Raw genomic sequence first — 14,359 nt, 5'->3', positions numbered from 1 at the left:
TTATGAAACGTAATATTATGGATTAAAATACCTTGCAGTATAAAAAGTCATTAAAGGTATCTCCGCCATTACCAGCTGTTAGATACATGTACACAGGGCCTCATTTCACAATGTCGCTGGCCCCAAGTCACGGGGGGTGTCGGGGCCCCAAGTCCGCTTGGGGCCCCAAGTTCGCCAGGGGCGGCCCTGCATGTACAGTACAGTACAATATTTGCCTCCAAAATGAAGTATGAAGTTGCATAATTACCTCAAAATTTACGTACGATACTTTAGTAAATGTACTTCATTACTATCTACCTCTCTTAAGCCTCCCTCATTATATTGTTTATGTGAGTGCTGTTAAACAAAAGAAGAAATGGACAAAGTCAGCAAATGCTCAGTTTAGTCAACAGCTTATTTATTCCTTTACAAAATAGGTACAAATACATAAGTATTGTTTTTCACACAAACAGGAAATTTTCAAGATATGTACAAGAGTTTACCAAAAATAACGTGGTTCTAATAAACACATAGTTTTGTAAACAATATTTACAAATCATCCTTTCCCCATCTGTTTACATCAGTAAAATTATCCTAATATTTTGGCTAAAAAGCTGTAATAATAAGAGTAGAAATGTCTTCCTGTGAAACAGAAACAATAGAAATGACTAATAAAATCTTTTTTTTGTCACCACAATAATCATTGTTGTGCTTGTTTTTAAAACATGGTATTTGGGACATAGAAAATATGAATGTTGAGCTTAAAAGCCAATCAAAAAAATATATTAATTAATATATCAATCGTTAAAAATAACTATCTTTTGTTAGAAGTTGGCAACGCTGTTTACAATTTAAAATGAATAATTCCTTTGCTGTGTTGCAGCGACAGCTTCGAGTTGTCAGGTAAAAAAAGTGTTGTCAAAATGAACAACAATTCTTTAAAATGTCACCGATGACAAGAAAAGCTGCATAGAGGCCAAGAGATTTAGTTAAATAGAAAGAAAACATCATTGACAATATTACAGAATACGATAAAATTAAGAAAAATGACAAGGCGACAGGCCCTTTCCTTTCTTCAGTCGGTTATACAAAGATAGAAACAAATTGGGATATTACAAATTAATTTGAGGCTGGAATAAACGTCTTCCTTCTACAATTAAATATGAATTTACAGCAGTGATATTTAATCTGGGATCAAAAATAAAAACATGTTGAAGTGCTTTGTTCATTCAGTCATTACCAAAGTAGGTAGGGGGTTAAAGGGGACATGAGGACACATTAGCAACACTGAAAAATAGCTGCTTTTTTGTTGAAATGAAATGCCAATTATGTGCAGGTAGGACAGCGAGAAGGAGAAAGGAATGTCTTTTTTGATCTGAGGTTTCACACAATAATAACCAAACTTCTAAGTGTTTAAAGAAGTGAGCGAACACTACACAACATCTAGTCGTAAAAAAAGAGTTCACATTCAGCGAGGGTAAATTAAAATATACTGACAAGGGTGACCAATCATGTGTCATAGACTATAATTTAGTTTAATGACCTTTTTCAGAAAGGTCACGGGGACTTTGTGTCATGTCTGATTCTCATTTTACAAAACATCCTAATACTGACACAGGGAATATTCCACTTCCTACAAAGAGAACGTGATCAACATGGAAAATAATGTAATAAGGTCTACAGTAAATTGAACGCGGTGCTGTTATTTGGAATCAAAACGATGTCTCATTATAGAAATCCGTAAATCTCTTATTTGATGAGTTCAGCTACTTTCATTGAACTGTGCTCAACAAATAGCTCATGGAGAATATCGTAGGCTGCATCGAGGTGTGAATATATTCATCTCCGCCAAATAGTCCTTACTTTGAGGTGGTTTATTGAAGCTAATGCCAACGATGTTAAATAAAAATATCCTGCAACATTTAAAACCCTTTTTTTTCCTATTACAAATCCAACACAACGAATTCCATACGTACGGTGGCTGACAGGTGGTACAACGACCAAAATACATTTCCGTTACAATTCAAAATACAAAAATGTGCAAAAACACATGCAAATGAAGAAACATCTAAATCAACTTGACGAAACACAAGCGCAGTGTTTACTAAAAGCACTGGAAACACAAAACGATGCAAGAACCTCAACGGATACCAGGGGACTCTAAAAAGTGACGCACACAGCTGGGACCGGAGCGATTGTTGACATTCAGGGATAATAAAGTTGGCCAACTGTAACTGCCAATGGAAACTTACCTAAAATGTAAGTTGTATCAGCATATTTAAAACATGTGATCACAATGCAGACATATTGCAGATCTGCTGTTAGCTAGTTAACGTAGCTAACCTAGTCATTTCAAATATACTGACCAATCACAATTATCAAACAGACCAACTCTGCGACAGTTGACTAATTTTATAATCCCTGAATGTCAACAATCGCTCTGGTCCTAGTTGTGTGCGTCACTTTTTAGTGTCCCCTGGTTTCTGTTTGGTTTTGGGTTCCTTGCAGAGTGTCATTTATGCAGCTCTTTTAGTTAGACCCTCCAGAAAAACGCGATTCTGTGATCGCAGAATTTACCGCATAATCAGCAAAATGGCGCAGATTTTTAAAAGGCCGCATAATTCCCGCATTTTTCCACACAAAGTTGAGAGAAAAAAAAGTTAACTCGTCTTGACGTGACGTCATCAGCTCGCGCATCACAGAATGTAAACAACACTGTATAGAGTGAACGTGTGGAGCTCACACGAGAGAGAAAACACCAAGATGAAAAAATCTAATCCATCTCATTTACCGACGAACATTTCAACTAAAGACCGGGCAACAAGTGGGGGGAAACTATTCTGCACCCCGTGCAACTGTGTGTTGCAGCATAAGAGAAAATCGACGGTGACGACCCGCTTTGATTCATTCAAACATTCGAAAATGCTTTCTGCTGCTGCGGACAAGAAAGCCAAACAACTCACGTTCACCGAGGCATCAACCTCCAGAACCCTTTAGAGGGCTACAAGAAACGAAGTGAGTAGCCTACAAGCTTGAAGCTGGTCAGATAACGAACGAGTAAATGAAAACAGAATGAGGCGGAGAAGTGTGTGTGGGGGGGGGGGGGGGGGGTGTGAGATTAAAATAGCCCAATTGCTTTTACAATAAATAAACATTGAATGTGTTTAATTGAATAGGAAAGGGGTTTAACGTTAGTGGCAGGTTGTGTGTGAGAGAGAATAAATAAGACAGCCCAATATTTAAAAATTTTTTTATTCTTTTCCCCGCATATTTAGCATATTTCGCAACTTCCCGCAATTTCACAGCATAAAATCACATAAAAACTCCACATGTTTAATTGCATAATCAAGGATTTTAGCCCGCGTTTTTTTCTGGAGGGTCTATTTAGTAAACGCTTTGCATGTTTCTTCAAGTTGGTGAATGTTTTCTTAATGCTGGTTTTATATTTGCCATGTTTCTGAAACTGCGCGTTTCTCCAAATGGAAATCGTTTTTGTTCGTTTTGCACCCGTCAGCCGCCTTTAAACTCAATGACCTAACTACTCATCGTGAATCTAAAACATGGATTTATTTTTGTACTTTTCTTTCTCTCTCTCTTTATTAAAAGCTACATGAAACGTCACTACAGTACAGATGGAGACACTGAATAATTAGACCTGATCTGAAGGCACGTGGCGGGGGGAGGGGGGGGAGGCTACTTGAGCAGGGCGCGGTAGAGGAGGAGGGAGTGGGCGGTCTCTCTCTCCTGCTCCATGTAGAAGATTAAATCCCTGAGGTTGACGCGTGTGATGCGCTGCCGTGCGTACTGACGCGACGAGGAGGAGGGGGCGGAGGAGCCGGACGGGGAGCCCATCGAGCTGCCTGACACCTGCAAGACAAGACAGAGGGCACAAGGTGAGATGGGGGATTAAACACTGGTTTCTTTACATTTCGAAATCCATCGTTTCAAGGGTTATTATTGCCCTAAATTCTTGACAAGGGTTCAAGAAACAATGCTGCACAATGCTTGCAGCACCACATAGTACAACTGTGTGTCCACTGCTTCAACGGCAAAACTGCTACACCAAATGAACATTTGCTCAAAGATTGTAGGTCAACCTTTTAAGAAACACTGAATCAACATACCATACCTGAGCCTAACCATGTTTTGAACAGTGAGTATGAATTGTTACCATCAAATCAAGATACAGTGTCCCAAGATGTAATACAGTTAGACAGCAGCACTGTGTGTACTAGAATTCTTAAAATCAAAGTGTCCTCTCCGTTAAAGGCAGCTCATTCTGGAACAGCCTCCCAACTGAGATACGGGATTGTCCCACTCTCAATAACTTCAAAGGTCAACTCAAAGAATGGTTGAGAAACAAACAGACGGGCAATCACCACTAACTGCACTTTAGTGTGTGCTGCTCTGGCTCTTTTGCATATCATGTATTTGTTTGTAAAATGTTATTTTCTTAAATGTTTTATGTGAGGGAAATTAGCTCAAAGCAAAATCTGGCACTGTTACGCTTGATACATTTGAATGTTTTAACGGCCCGTCCACACAGCGGCATGCGTTGAAGCTTGCCGGTGGGCGGTTCTGAAACTCGACCAACAACCAATCACATGAATCTCCCGCCCCTGACACACAAGCAGCGGTTTGATTGGTTAGAGCTTGTACTGGCATATGATTCGATTGGCTGACGCTTCTGCCGAGGCTTCAAAAGTTGAACATTGCTCAACTTTTGCAGCGAGCCACGCCAGCAAAGCTCCGCGTCGCTTCCCACAATGCAGTTTGGCGAAAAGTGACGTCACCCCATTCAAAGTGAATGGTGAAGCTTTCAACGCACGCTGCTACGTGGACAGCCCGTAAGTGTTCATTACTGTGCTTTGTCCCTGCCTACGGGGGAGGATTAGGGCCACATGATTTTTTTTTTTGGGAGGATTTTCATTTTTGTTCTGAGAAAAAAGTCAGAATTCTGATTTTAATCTCAGAACAATTTTTTTTTTTAATTTTCAAATCCTCCTCAATTTTTTTTTGATGTGGCCCTAATCCTCTTCCATACCTGCCAAATAAACGATTAAATAAAAAAATAAAAAATCCTGGATCGGATGTAGGTGAGAGGGTCATATTGTCTTCAGTGATTATAGTGTCAAATACATATGCCTCACAGAGCTTGTGGCTTGAAATAAACTTGAAATAAAATTCCGACATGGAAGAATTACACAAATTTGAAGCTGTTCAGAAACTCAGATTCTGAGAAGGTGCTTGATTTGTATCAACAGTGGTACAGTGATGATCAGACAACACATCCCACTGCTCTGCAACTGATGACTGCAGCAACCTTTCATTGACCCTTCATGTATCACGCTTTTGTGCTTATGCTCTTTATCAGAAATATGAAATGACTGGTGACTTGTTTGGGTTTTGCTAATTTCAATTTCTCCTTTCTAAAGAACATGTATCTTGCGCTCTCTCTTCAGGCAGGTTGTCCTCAGTTTGCCTTTAGAGGAAGAAAAAACATCTTTGTCTGTGTGGCACAGCCAAGGGTTTAGTTTCCATGGTGAAGCATAGAAACAGTTCAGAAGTGAGCAAAAAACGATGTTTCCCATTTCCTATAAATGAAGTAATTGTTGTTGAATGGCTAACACATTGACAGTTTCAATAGTAAGGAATGTTGTGGCCTCTACCAAAGTACACACCTCCAATTAAGTAAAGTTATGCCTGATGCACAGCGAGATCAAACGGATAATATAATAACGTCCAGATCTTCAGGTGCAGCAGTCGTTTTTTCTTAAACAAACTGAGGCCGAGAAAAGCTAAGTGAAGGGAAGACATCATTGTTATTTAAGCTTGCTCCATGTTTCTTTACATCCTCTTGTAAATGAACAGATTTCCCTCTGACTGAACCACGCTGCCGACATAGATCTGAGCTGACATCTGACTCTTGAAATGGAGCCGTGGTTGTTTGTATTTGATCCAGGAAGAATGAGACAGAAAGAGAGTGTATACAGAGGCTGATACAAATCAAGGGATGCATTTACATTTGGAAATGAGAAACACTGGGAACGACAATCCAGCGAGTGCCCACTTGAACCCAGGCAGAGAGAAATAAGACAGACGTCTCAGTCAGGAACACCCTCTCACAATTACATTGATTGCACCGCTCTGTAAACACACAGCACAGACAGGCTTTAATTGCAAACATATGACGGCTATGGATTTACAAGAACAAAACCAAAGCCCCTCCAGCAGCCACCCCCTCCTGTGCTTGTCTTTGTGAACACTATGACCGAACTTTGTCTCAAATTTCCTTCGGTACACTCTCTGACCCCGCATGGTGAGTGAGAGTAGCCAGGATACTGTTCCCCCCAATGAGAGCAAACTACAGCACACCTACTGTAGCTTTAAATGCTATCAGTGATTTGTTTGAAGTATCAGAACAGTGGTAATCAAACACTGCTACAAAATGTACACTTTCCTAATCATATCAATTGTTCTTGACATTGATGTTGAAATGTTGTTAAACTAGCTTTAATTGTTATCCACAGATTGTCTGGCCAGAGATTTAGACACAAAAGAAAACAGTTTTCCTCATCAAATAAATTGTTCTTGGCATATGTGTGTTAAACAAACATATACAGTATGCACCATCTACGTATGCTTCTATTGGCTAGTGCGGGACATCTCTTAGCGATTGACCAATCACAACAGAGCCGTCCAGTGAACCAATCAGAGCAGACTGGGCTCTGGTTTCAGACAGAGGGTGACAGAGTAACATCAAGGTTACAGAGTATAACTGATTTAAATGTGTGGACGTTGGCCTTGGCTGATTTTCCAGGTATTAACTACAATCAGTCCAGCACTGGTCTCTGGTCAGTTATGCTAACATGCTAACAGGCTCTCCATGCCCCGCCCCCAGGGCACACCAGCCCTCCCTTTGGGGGGGGCGACCGCGGCCCAATCAGCTCGATGATGGCTGACCACATGTGAAAGATGGGCCTGCCGACTGCCATGCCAATTACTGCCACTCACAAGTAACCGGGGCGACAGACTGAACCAATCAAAGCCATCCATCCACCTGGACGGATGGGCAGCAGTAGCCACAGGCAGGTGGAGGGTAGATAGATAGATACTTTATTTATCACAAGTTGAGACATTGTTTTGTCACAGCAGCATGTTCACAGTCAATCTACAAAAATTCAAAAAAATCTTAAAAATAGAAGAAAATTTGAAGTTACAGAATATAAAAACAACATATTCATAGTCAAAAATACTTATATTCAGAGGAGTATCTACAGTATAAAATATACAAAATATATTAGAATACTCCCTCATTCCATTCTACTAAACATAGTGTACGTTAAAATGAGTGTACAGTAGCTTGAAATTAAAAGCAAAACATATCCTGTGAGGTAAAGAAAGACAAAGAATATATCCAGATATCTCAGGTCAGGTAGTGTGCCACATCTCCCAGAATGCATCACACCCTTCGGGCACAGAGTCTGCCGTAAGTGATCCAAATACAGGCAGAAAGGTCAGTCCAGGAATTCACTCTCCGTCTTTATATGTCCTCCACATGCCAGCAACACAAACACGGGCATGTTGTTGTTGTTGTTGTGGTTTCTACGGAGACCGATCGCTCTCGCCAACACACGCAGGAAATCATGTAGTGGAGGAGGAACGACGATACAAAAAGCAGATGGCTGAGTGTCAGTTAACAAAGGGAAAGCGAGACATCAACAACAACGCTTTCCCTGTCGCCGGCAATTACACAGCAAGTGTGTCTGAGACTCAACGAGAAACAAGATGGCAGCGTGTAAGGTCACAGTGAGCAACTTTAATACAAAAAGGTTACTTATCAATTGTATTTATCAATTATCCGATTATCTAAAGGACAACCCCTCAAAGTATATCATCTGTGTCATCCCAATAGGTTATAAGTCGCAACAAAGACATTCTATAAATATCTAAAATCAAACTAAAATGAACCTGAAACCAAAAGCTTACTCTAAAAAGAAGACTCAAAATCAGCCAAGAGGGATCCATGAGGCAAACAACAGCATCTGTCATTTTATCTGTGATGGCCGCTCCGAGGCATTATGTCACATGACATATCCATCTCACAGAACGCGCAGGGATACTTCGATACATCTCTTCAGACATTTGACTTGTTTGGAGCGGGGGACAGAGAGAAAAACCGAGAGGGGTGGATCCTGAGGAGAGGAGGGGGATAATTTGTCTGTAATGATGTCTCCTTCCTGGTCTTCAGCCACGTTTTGTTGACACACATGACAACGTGCCAAGTGGCCGGACACATGACTTTACACATCGTTACATGTTTCATGGTTTACCACACACACATGTTCATAAAGAGAACGCCTGAGTGTGTTTGGGTAGCTGACAATTAGGATAATAGACTGTTGTGTGACAGATGTCAGTAAACAGATTACACATATGCCCATTCTGACTGGGAATCTGGCAAATGAATGCTAGTGTTATTTGAAAAAAAAGATGTATAAATGGTCCGACCATGAGTCAACAGTATTGAAGTCATGGTGTAAGCAACTTTAATGTAATAGGGTTACTTATACATGATGTCGTCAATATTTAGAGATGTTATTGATAAACTGATATGTATTTATGGATTCTCTGACAAACACACAAGAATATCTAAAGCAGGGGTGGGGAACCTCGGGCCCCCGGGGCGTATACGGCCCGCGAGACCATTTGGTACGGCCCTCGAGGTAATTTATAAACACACGCAAAAAAGAAAAAATGTAAAGAAATCTAGACCGCAAACAAATTAAACAAAGCGAGTGCCTGTTTTTCCTGGCCAAGGTCAGGGTCCTTGAACACAACACGAGCCTAACGTGTCATCACGTGGTATACGTCTTCATCTGACAGGGGTGCAGTTCTGATGGTGAGCACCAGAACGCCACTCCAGCAACTCCAAGCAGTACCCATAAGGAGCTGTACACATGCTGCAGTTTTTGCGTGGCTGTGTCTTTAGTGGAAAGCCCAGTGGCGATCTGTTCATCTGTCATACTGATCATACAGTCAATAACTTAGTTGTTATTAGCATCTGGTTAGCTAGCTATGCTAACAGATATAAGAAGCTTTTTCTCCAACCAGTGAGGGAAAGGCACATCTTTTTATGATCATTATAGTTATAAGAGAATGAAGTAAACGGTTATAAAATACTATATGAGAGTAACAAAAACAAAACAAAACAAAAACAAAACAAGAATACAGTTTGAAAGGGGAGTGATTTGTAAAATATCCATAAAGAAAAAGAAATCGGTTTACAGTTCTGTTTCATATGGGTGTTGAGAGATGTATCCATAGATCTTCTAATGTTGCTCTCACAGTGCACCAGATTGATGCATTTAACTTCAACATTTAAAAAAAGAAATCTTTCCGGGGGAGCATGCCCCTGACCCCCCTAGAGGAGGTTAGGTCCCCCCCCCCACTTAAATCATGTCCACATGGATAGGAAACTAAATACATTTGCACACGTCTTGTGTCCAATATCTTTCTGTTTTGGTGGTCATGCCACACCGTGCACGTGAATGCATGCGCGAGTCATGGTGAGATATCTGGATTAAGAAGTTGCTTTTTCTTTGCACAGCATGAAAGAAAGGCCAAATGAATGGGCTGTGATTTTAGTATTTTTAAGCAGAGGTCAATCATTCGTACGGCCCTCGGAGGATGTTGAAAAAATTGAAATGGCCCTCGAGAGGAAAAAGGTTCCCCACCCCTGATCTAAAGGATAACGCCTCAAAATGTATTATCGATATCCTCCCAAAATGTTAGAAGACATAGAAATTAAAACTAAAAGGATCCTGAAATCTAATGCCATCCAGCTAAAACGTTTTTTTAGATGCGCTCACCTGACCTTGATAAGCCCGTCTCGTATTTATTGGCAGCGGGGTAAAATAATAAACGTCTAAGATGATTATTCACTCGAGGCAGCACAAATGAAATAAAAAAGGACAAGGCTGGCGTTATCCTGTATTTGAGTTATTGCATTACATGTTCTGACTGTCCATGTCAAACAAACACATTGTTTGAAAAGGAAAAGTATGTTAAAAGAGCCTCGAATTAGTTTCTATCTAATGTTATCCAAACGGGAGTAAATGCATTTCCTTTTCAGCGTAGTCACCGTAGTCAGAGCTGCAGGTCACCCTCGGATGCACGAAGGCTTTTTCCCTTAAAGGTCAATTAAACAAATGTTGATCAAAATATAAAGAAATGCTCCTGAACATCACAGCGATCAGAACTACTCGCTCTCTGTGCTATTCTATGTCACAGCGCCATGTTTGGACATCTCATCCTTTGCTTCTTATACGTTTATGATTCTCAGAGTTACGGAGAAATCTGAATTTCTGCATAGGACAAAGCCGTCAGGTCACACTTTCATGTTCACGTCTCCGATGACCAGCAACAATCACCTCGAGCTTGAGAGGACTAAAATGAAATCCCATTTTGCTAAATTTACTTTCGATTAATAATGTATGTTGTCCCCCTCTTTCTCTTTCTCTCTCCACGTCTGACTCCCTGTCGTCAATTGTGCAGCGGCAGCAGCGATGCTTGTAGGCGTCTTGAGGAATTTACATTCAGTCCTTTATTGTTTGAGAGGAGAAAAGGGGGTCGGGGGGTCGATTGGTGGTGGTGGTGTTGGGGGGGGGGGGTTCTTGCTGATCTGTGGCTTTGAACCCTGAGTGGCACCTGTGCCTTGATGCTGGAGCCAATATTGGATTTGGCCCGGGTCACACCTCAGGGCGGTGGGTTAATGGCCCACTTTGCCAGGCACAGGCCAACCTGCTGTCTCAGCAATCCTCTCCTCAAAGTCACACACACACACACACACACACACACACACACACACACACACACACACACACACACACACACACACACACACACACACACACACACACACACACACACACACACACACACACACACACACACACACACACACACACACACACACACACACACACACACACACACACACACACGTAGTGGTGTGTGACGACACCCCGGCTAACATACTGTGTTAACTCAAACTGAGGGGGGGGAAACGTTGCTCAGCGTTCATGTTGGACGATAAGGACTCGCCCCGTGTTGGTGCAGAAACAGATAAGCTGTTCATGATGCAACATTACTCTTTTGTTGTTACTACTTTGATGCGGAGAAATCCGTTGAAACTCTCGCGCTGCGGGGGGGAGGACACATATAGCACAACGCAGACCGACTGTTGACAAACTAAACAAAGAAGTGAAGACGCTGGAACCAGGTGGTGGTCGTTTGATTTTCAAAAGTTGAAACCAGGGTAGAAATTAGCAACTAAATAATGCTGATTCATTTGTATGAAGCTGGACAGTGGAAGGTCAACATCACATTTAGCTTCAACTTTTGTCCAAATCTTTTTTCAGTCAACTAAGAAGAGACGCAACAAGAAAGACACAAAGAAATAGAGTGAGAATGAATATACATTTGAGTGTTATTTGTTAACTATATACTGTATTATTACAGAATTGAACGTTTCTTTCTTCTTATCTTCAATTTGTGAATTTTAATGAATAATCTATTCTTTATTTAATGCACACTAGTCGTAACTGTATGACATTTTATTATGTAACCCTATCATTTCTTAAAATGCAAATATACATATTTAAAAATAAGAGGAGATGCATTCAGAACAGCAAAAAACCCACAAGTGCGTTGAAGTAAGATAAAAATGTTTCGTGCTACAACATGTTGCTCTTCCATTTAGATTAGAAACAGGTGGGTTCTACTCTGCAATGAAAGATGTGTCGACATGTTGCTTGGTGATATCAATGGGGAGCTTGTTGCACTATTTTGGAGCCAGAATAGCAACCTGGCAAGTTTGTGTTGAACTGTACATGAGTCCTGCTCGCAGTGAGGAAGTAGGTGAGCTGATTGGCCAATGAGCATCGAGGAGAGCGTGCTGGAGTGTGTTTTAAACATATCGTGGATGAAGTAATGTCCTCGTAAGGTAGGACACTACCAATGTATTGACCACTATGGTTAGTGCACAACTAAATACTCTTAATATTTACATTAATTATTTGAGGCGTGTGGTGTAGTGGGTTAGTGCGTTGGTGTTCGGATCAGGGGAGCACAGGTTCAAACCCCACTGCAGTCAGCATGTCGTTGTGTCCCTGAGACACTTCACCCCAAACTGCTCCTGTGGGGATTGCCCACAGTATTGAGTATGTAAGTTGCTTTGGATAAAAGCGTCTAACAAGTGTCATGTAATGTGACCGTCTATGTTTCCTGTGGTTATTGAATAGCTCTTTTTACTGCACTGTTAGTGTACAGTTGTATTATTATTGTGCTGCTGTGTTTATTGATGATTAAAGTCTTATCTTATCTGATCTCTTTCTTGAAGCAAATTCTGGAAGCTACCGGTAACCAGTGAAGGAAGCGGAGGAACAACATAGCATGGCAGACCTTAGGTAGCCATGATTTGGTGATCAGGTTGAATTCTAGAAAGACATTTACAGTGGCTTGCTTGTTCTTCTGATGGTCCTGCCATCATTAGGAGTATCTTACGGACTGATGAACTAGTTTACACGCTGGCTGACTGACGCCCTCACTGACCTGCTGACTGACGGACAGCCTGGCTCTCTGACTCATTTACAGACTGAAGGACTTGCTGACTGGTTGACTGACTCTGCGCCAGTAAGCAAAGCTTTCCCACATGTTCTCCTCCATGCCGCATTTCAGTCGGGGAACGCTGCATCGGCCCTCTCGCCTTGTTTACAGTGTGGAGCCCAGCCGTGGGAGTGCGGCCCCGCTTCATCTCCACGCTCGGCCTGAAACGCCTCTCCTCTCGGCCGCCATTAATCAGCAACAGAGACTTTCTCTCCTTTCTCTCGCTCCTTTCTCTCGCTCCTCTACGCCCACAGACATGCTGGATGAGGCCATTTTGAAAGAGTTAACAGATGTCGGCTGATTTGCCCCAGGCTTTCTGACATTGCCCGAGTGATGTATTTGATGTGGAGTTTATTCAGCTCTAATAAACGTATAAAGAATTAGAATAATAATTCACAGATGTACATAGCCAGATTATATGCCGGAGCCTCTCTTTGAAGCAGACAAGGCAGCCAAGATTAACAGAACTAGGGGAAAGGATGAAAAGGGTTTTGGTTAAGCCCGCTGATAATCACAAAGGTCAGGATGGACTAATACTGCCACTTTGTGTTCAGGCAGCCACACAGACGGCCTTTGTTCCCATCACAGGTTGCTTCTCGGTGAAAAAGCCCAAACAAGAGGCTGCCCTTGTCACTGTGCTCTCAGGAGAAAAAGCAGATTGAAACACATTTGCTATATCTGTTTTTTCTCGTCTCGTACATGCCTTTGTTAATTTGTCATTTTGGGAACAGCAGAAAGAATAAAAGGGAAAATACAAAAGCATGAGAGTGAGGTCTAGCATTCTGATCAGGGCAAAAAAATGAGGGAATTACTTTCAAAACAAACAACTTCCAATTGCATCACAGCTAAAGAACAACAAATCTCAAAAATGGCCAGTTGCAGAGCATCTTAATACCCACATAAACCATAAAAACAGCTACACAGCTCCATGGCAATGCATAGCAACCGTGCAGAATTTCAGTCAAGGAGAAAGAAGGCAAAAAAACACCTTATTACTTCTAACTCCTGCAAGCCATTTTGGTCTCCAAAGGTTTTAGAGCGCCGCAGGCCATGTGTCTGCAGTGTTTCGGGAAATGACTTGCCTTCGCACGAACACTGCTATGTTCTGCAGCACTGCTGCCCCCAGCATCCCCGCTCAATTTCTGTTTAACCCCTTCCTGCCTTCCCTCACACTGACTCACTGCAACAGAGAGCTCACACCCAGCACAATACTGTCACATTGTTCAGCCTCCACCAAACCCAGGCAAACCAGAGCAGCTTTTTCACGAACTAACACATTAACTCCACGTCTAATTTGGCTACTTAAGCTTGAGACGGCTCTTAACAAAACACGGTGCAGGAAAGGCTATGTGGGGCAGAGGACGACGGGGCAAAGAAAGCCCCTTCACCATTCCACTTGATCTACTACAATGTGCGACACAGTTTGCACACTTGAGTGTGTATCAACGGTGGATTAAATCTGCAAACTCGTTGACACAACACATAATTAAAACATCTTGCTCGAGGTCAGGAATTTTCTAATTAGTAGTGTACTGACAAAGCTGCAATTCCATCGCCCTGAGTTTCAAAGTCCACAGGTTACTGCTGAGATGAAAGCCGCCCCTGGAGCACTTTTCTGCAGGGCTGCTCATACAATTCCTCAGAAGACAGTCACAGGGTCACCGAGCTAAACAGTGTGCTGCACCCGGAACCTCGCTCCAAACAAAGAACT

General features: G+C 41.8%; 1 protein-coding gene across 2 annotated transcripts in view; it reads right to left on the bottom strand.

Annotated features, from left to right (window-relative positions):
• Positions 1–376: 376 nt before the first annotated feature.
• The window catches only part of LOC307030657 (transcription initiation factor TFIID subunit 4), a 128,775-nt gene continuing 114,792 nt past the window's right edge, over positions 377–14,359 (bottom strand). For both annotated transcript variants that reach the window (XM_079667210.1, XM_079667211.1), the window contains one exon: positions 377–3,846. In XM_079667210.1, the coding sequence (XP_079523336.1) occupies positions 3,673–3,846 (174 nt within the window). In that variant the 3' untranslated portion in view covers positions 377–3,672. The remainder of the gene's footprint in view (positions 3,847–14,359) is intronic.

The sequence above is a fragment of the Notothenia rossii genome (genome assembly GCF_949606895.1).
Source record: "Notothenia rossii genome assembly, chromosome: 2".
Classification (NCBI taxonomy): Eukaryota; Metazoa; Chordata; class Actinopteri; order Perciformes; family Nototheniidae; genus Notothenia; species Notothenia rossii.
This window is presented reverse-complemented; position numbering and strand designations above follow the sequence as displayed.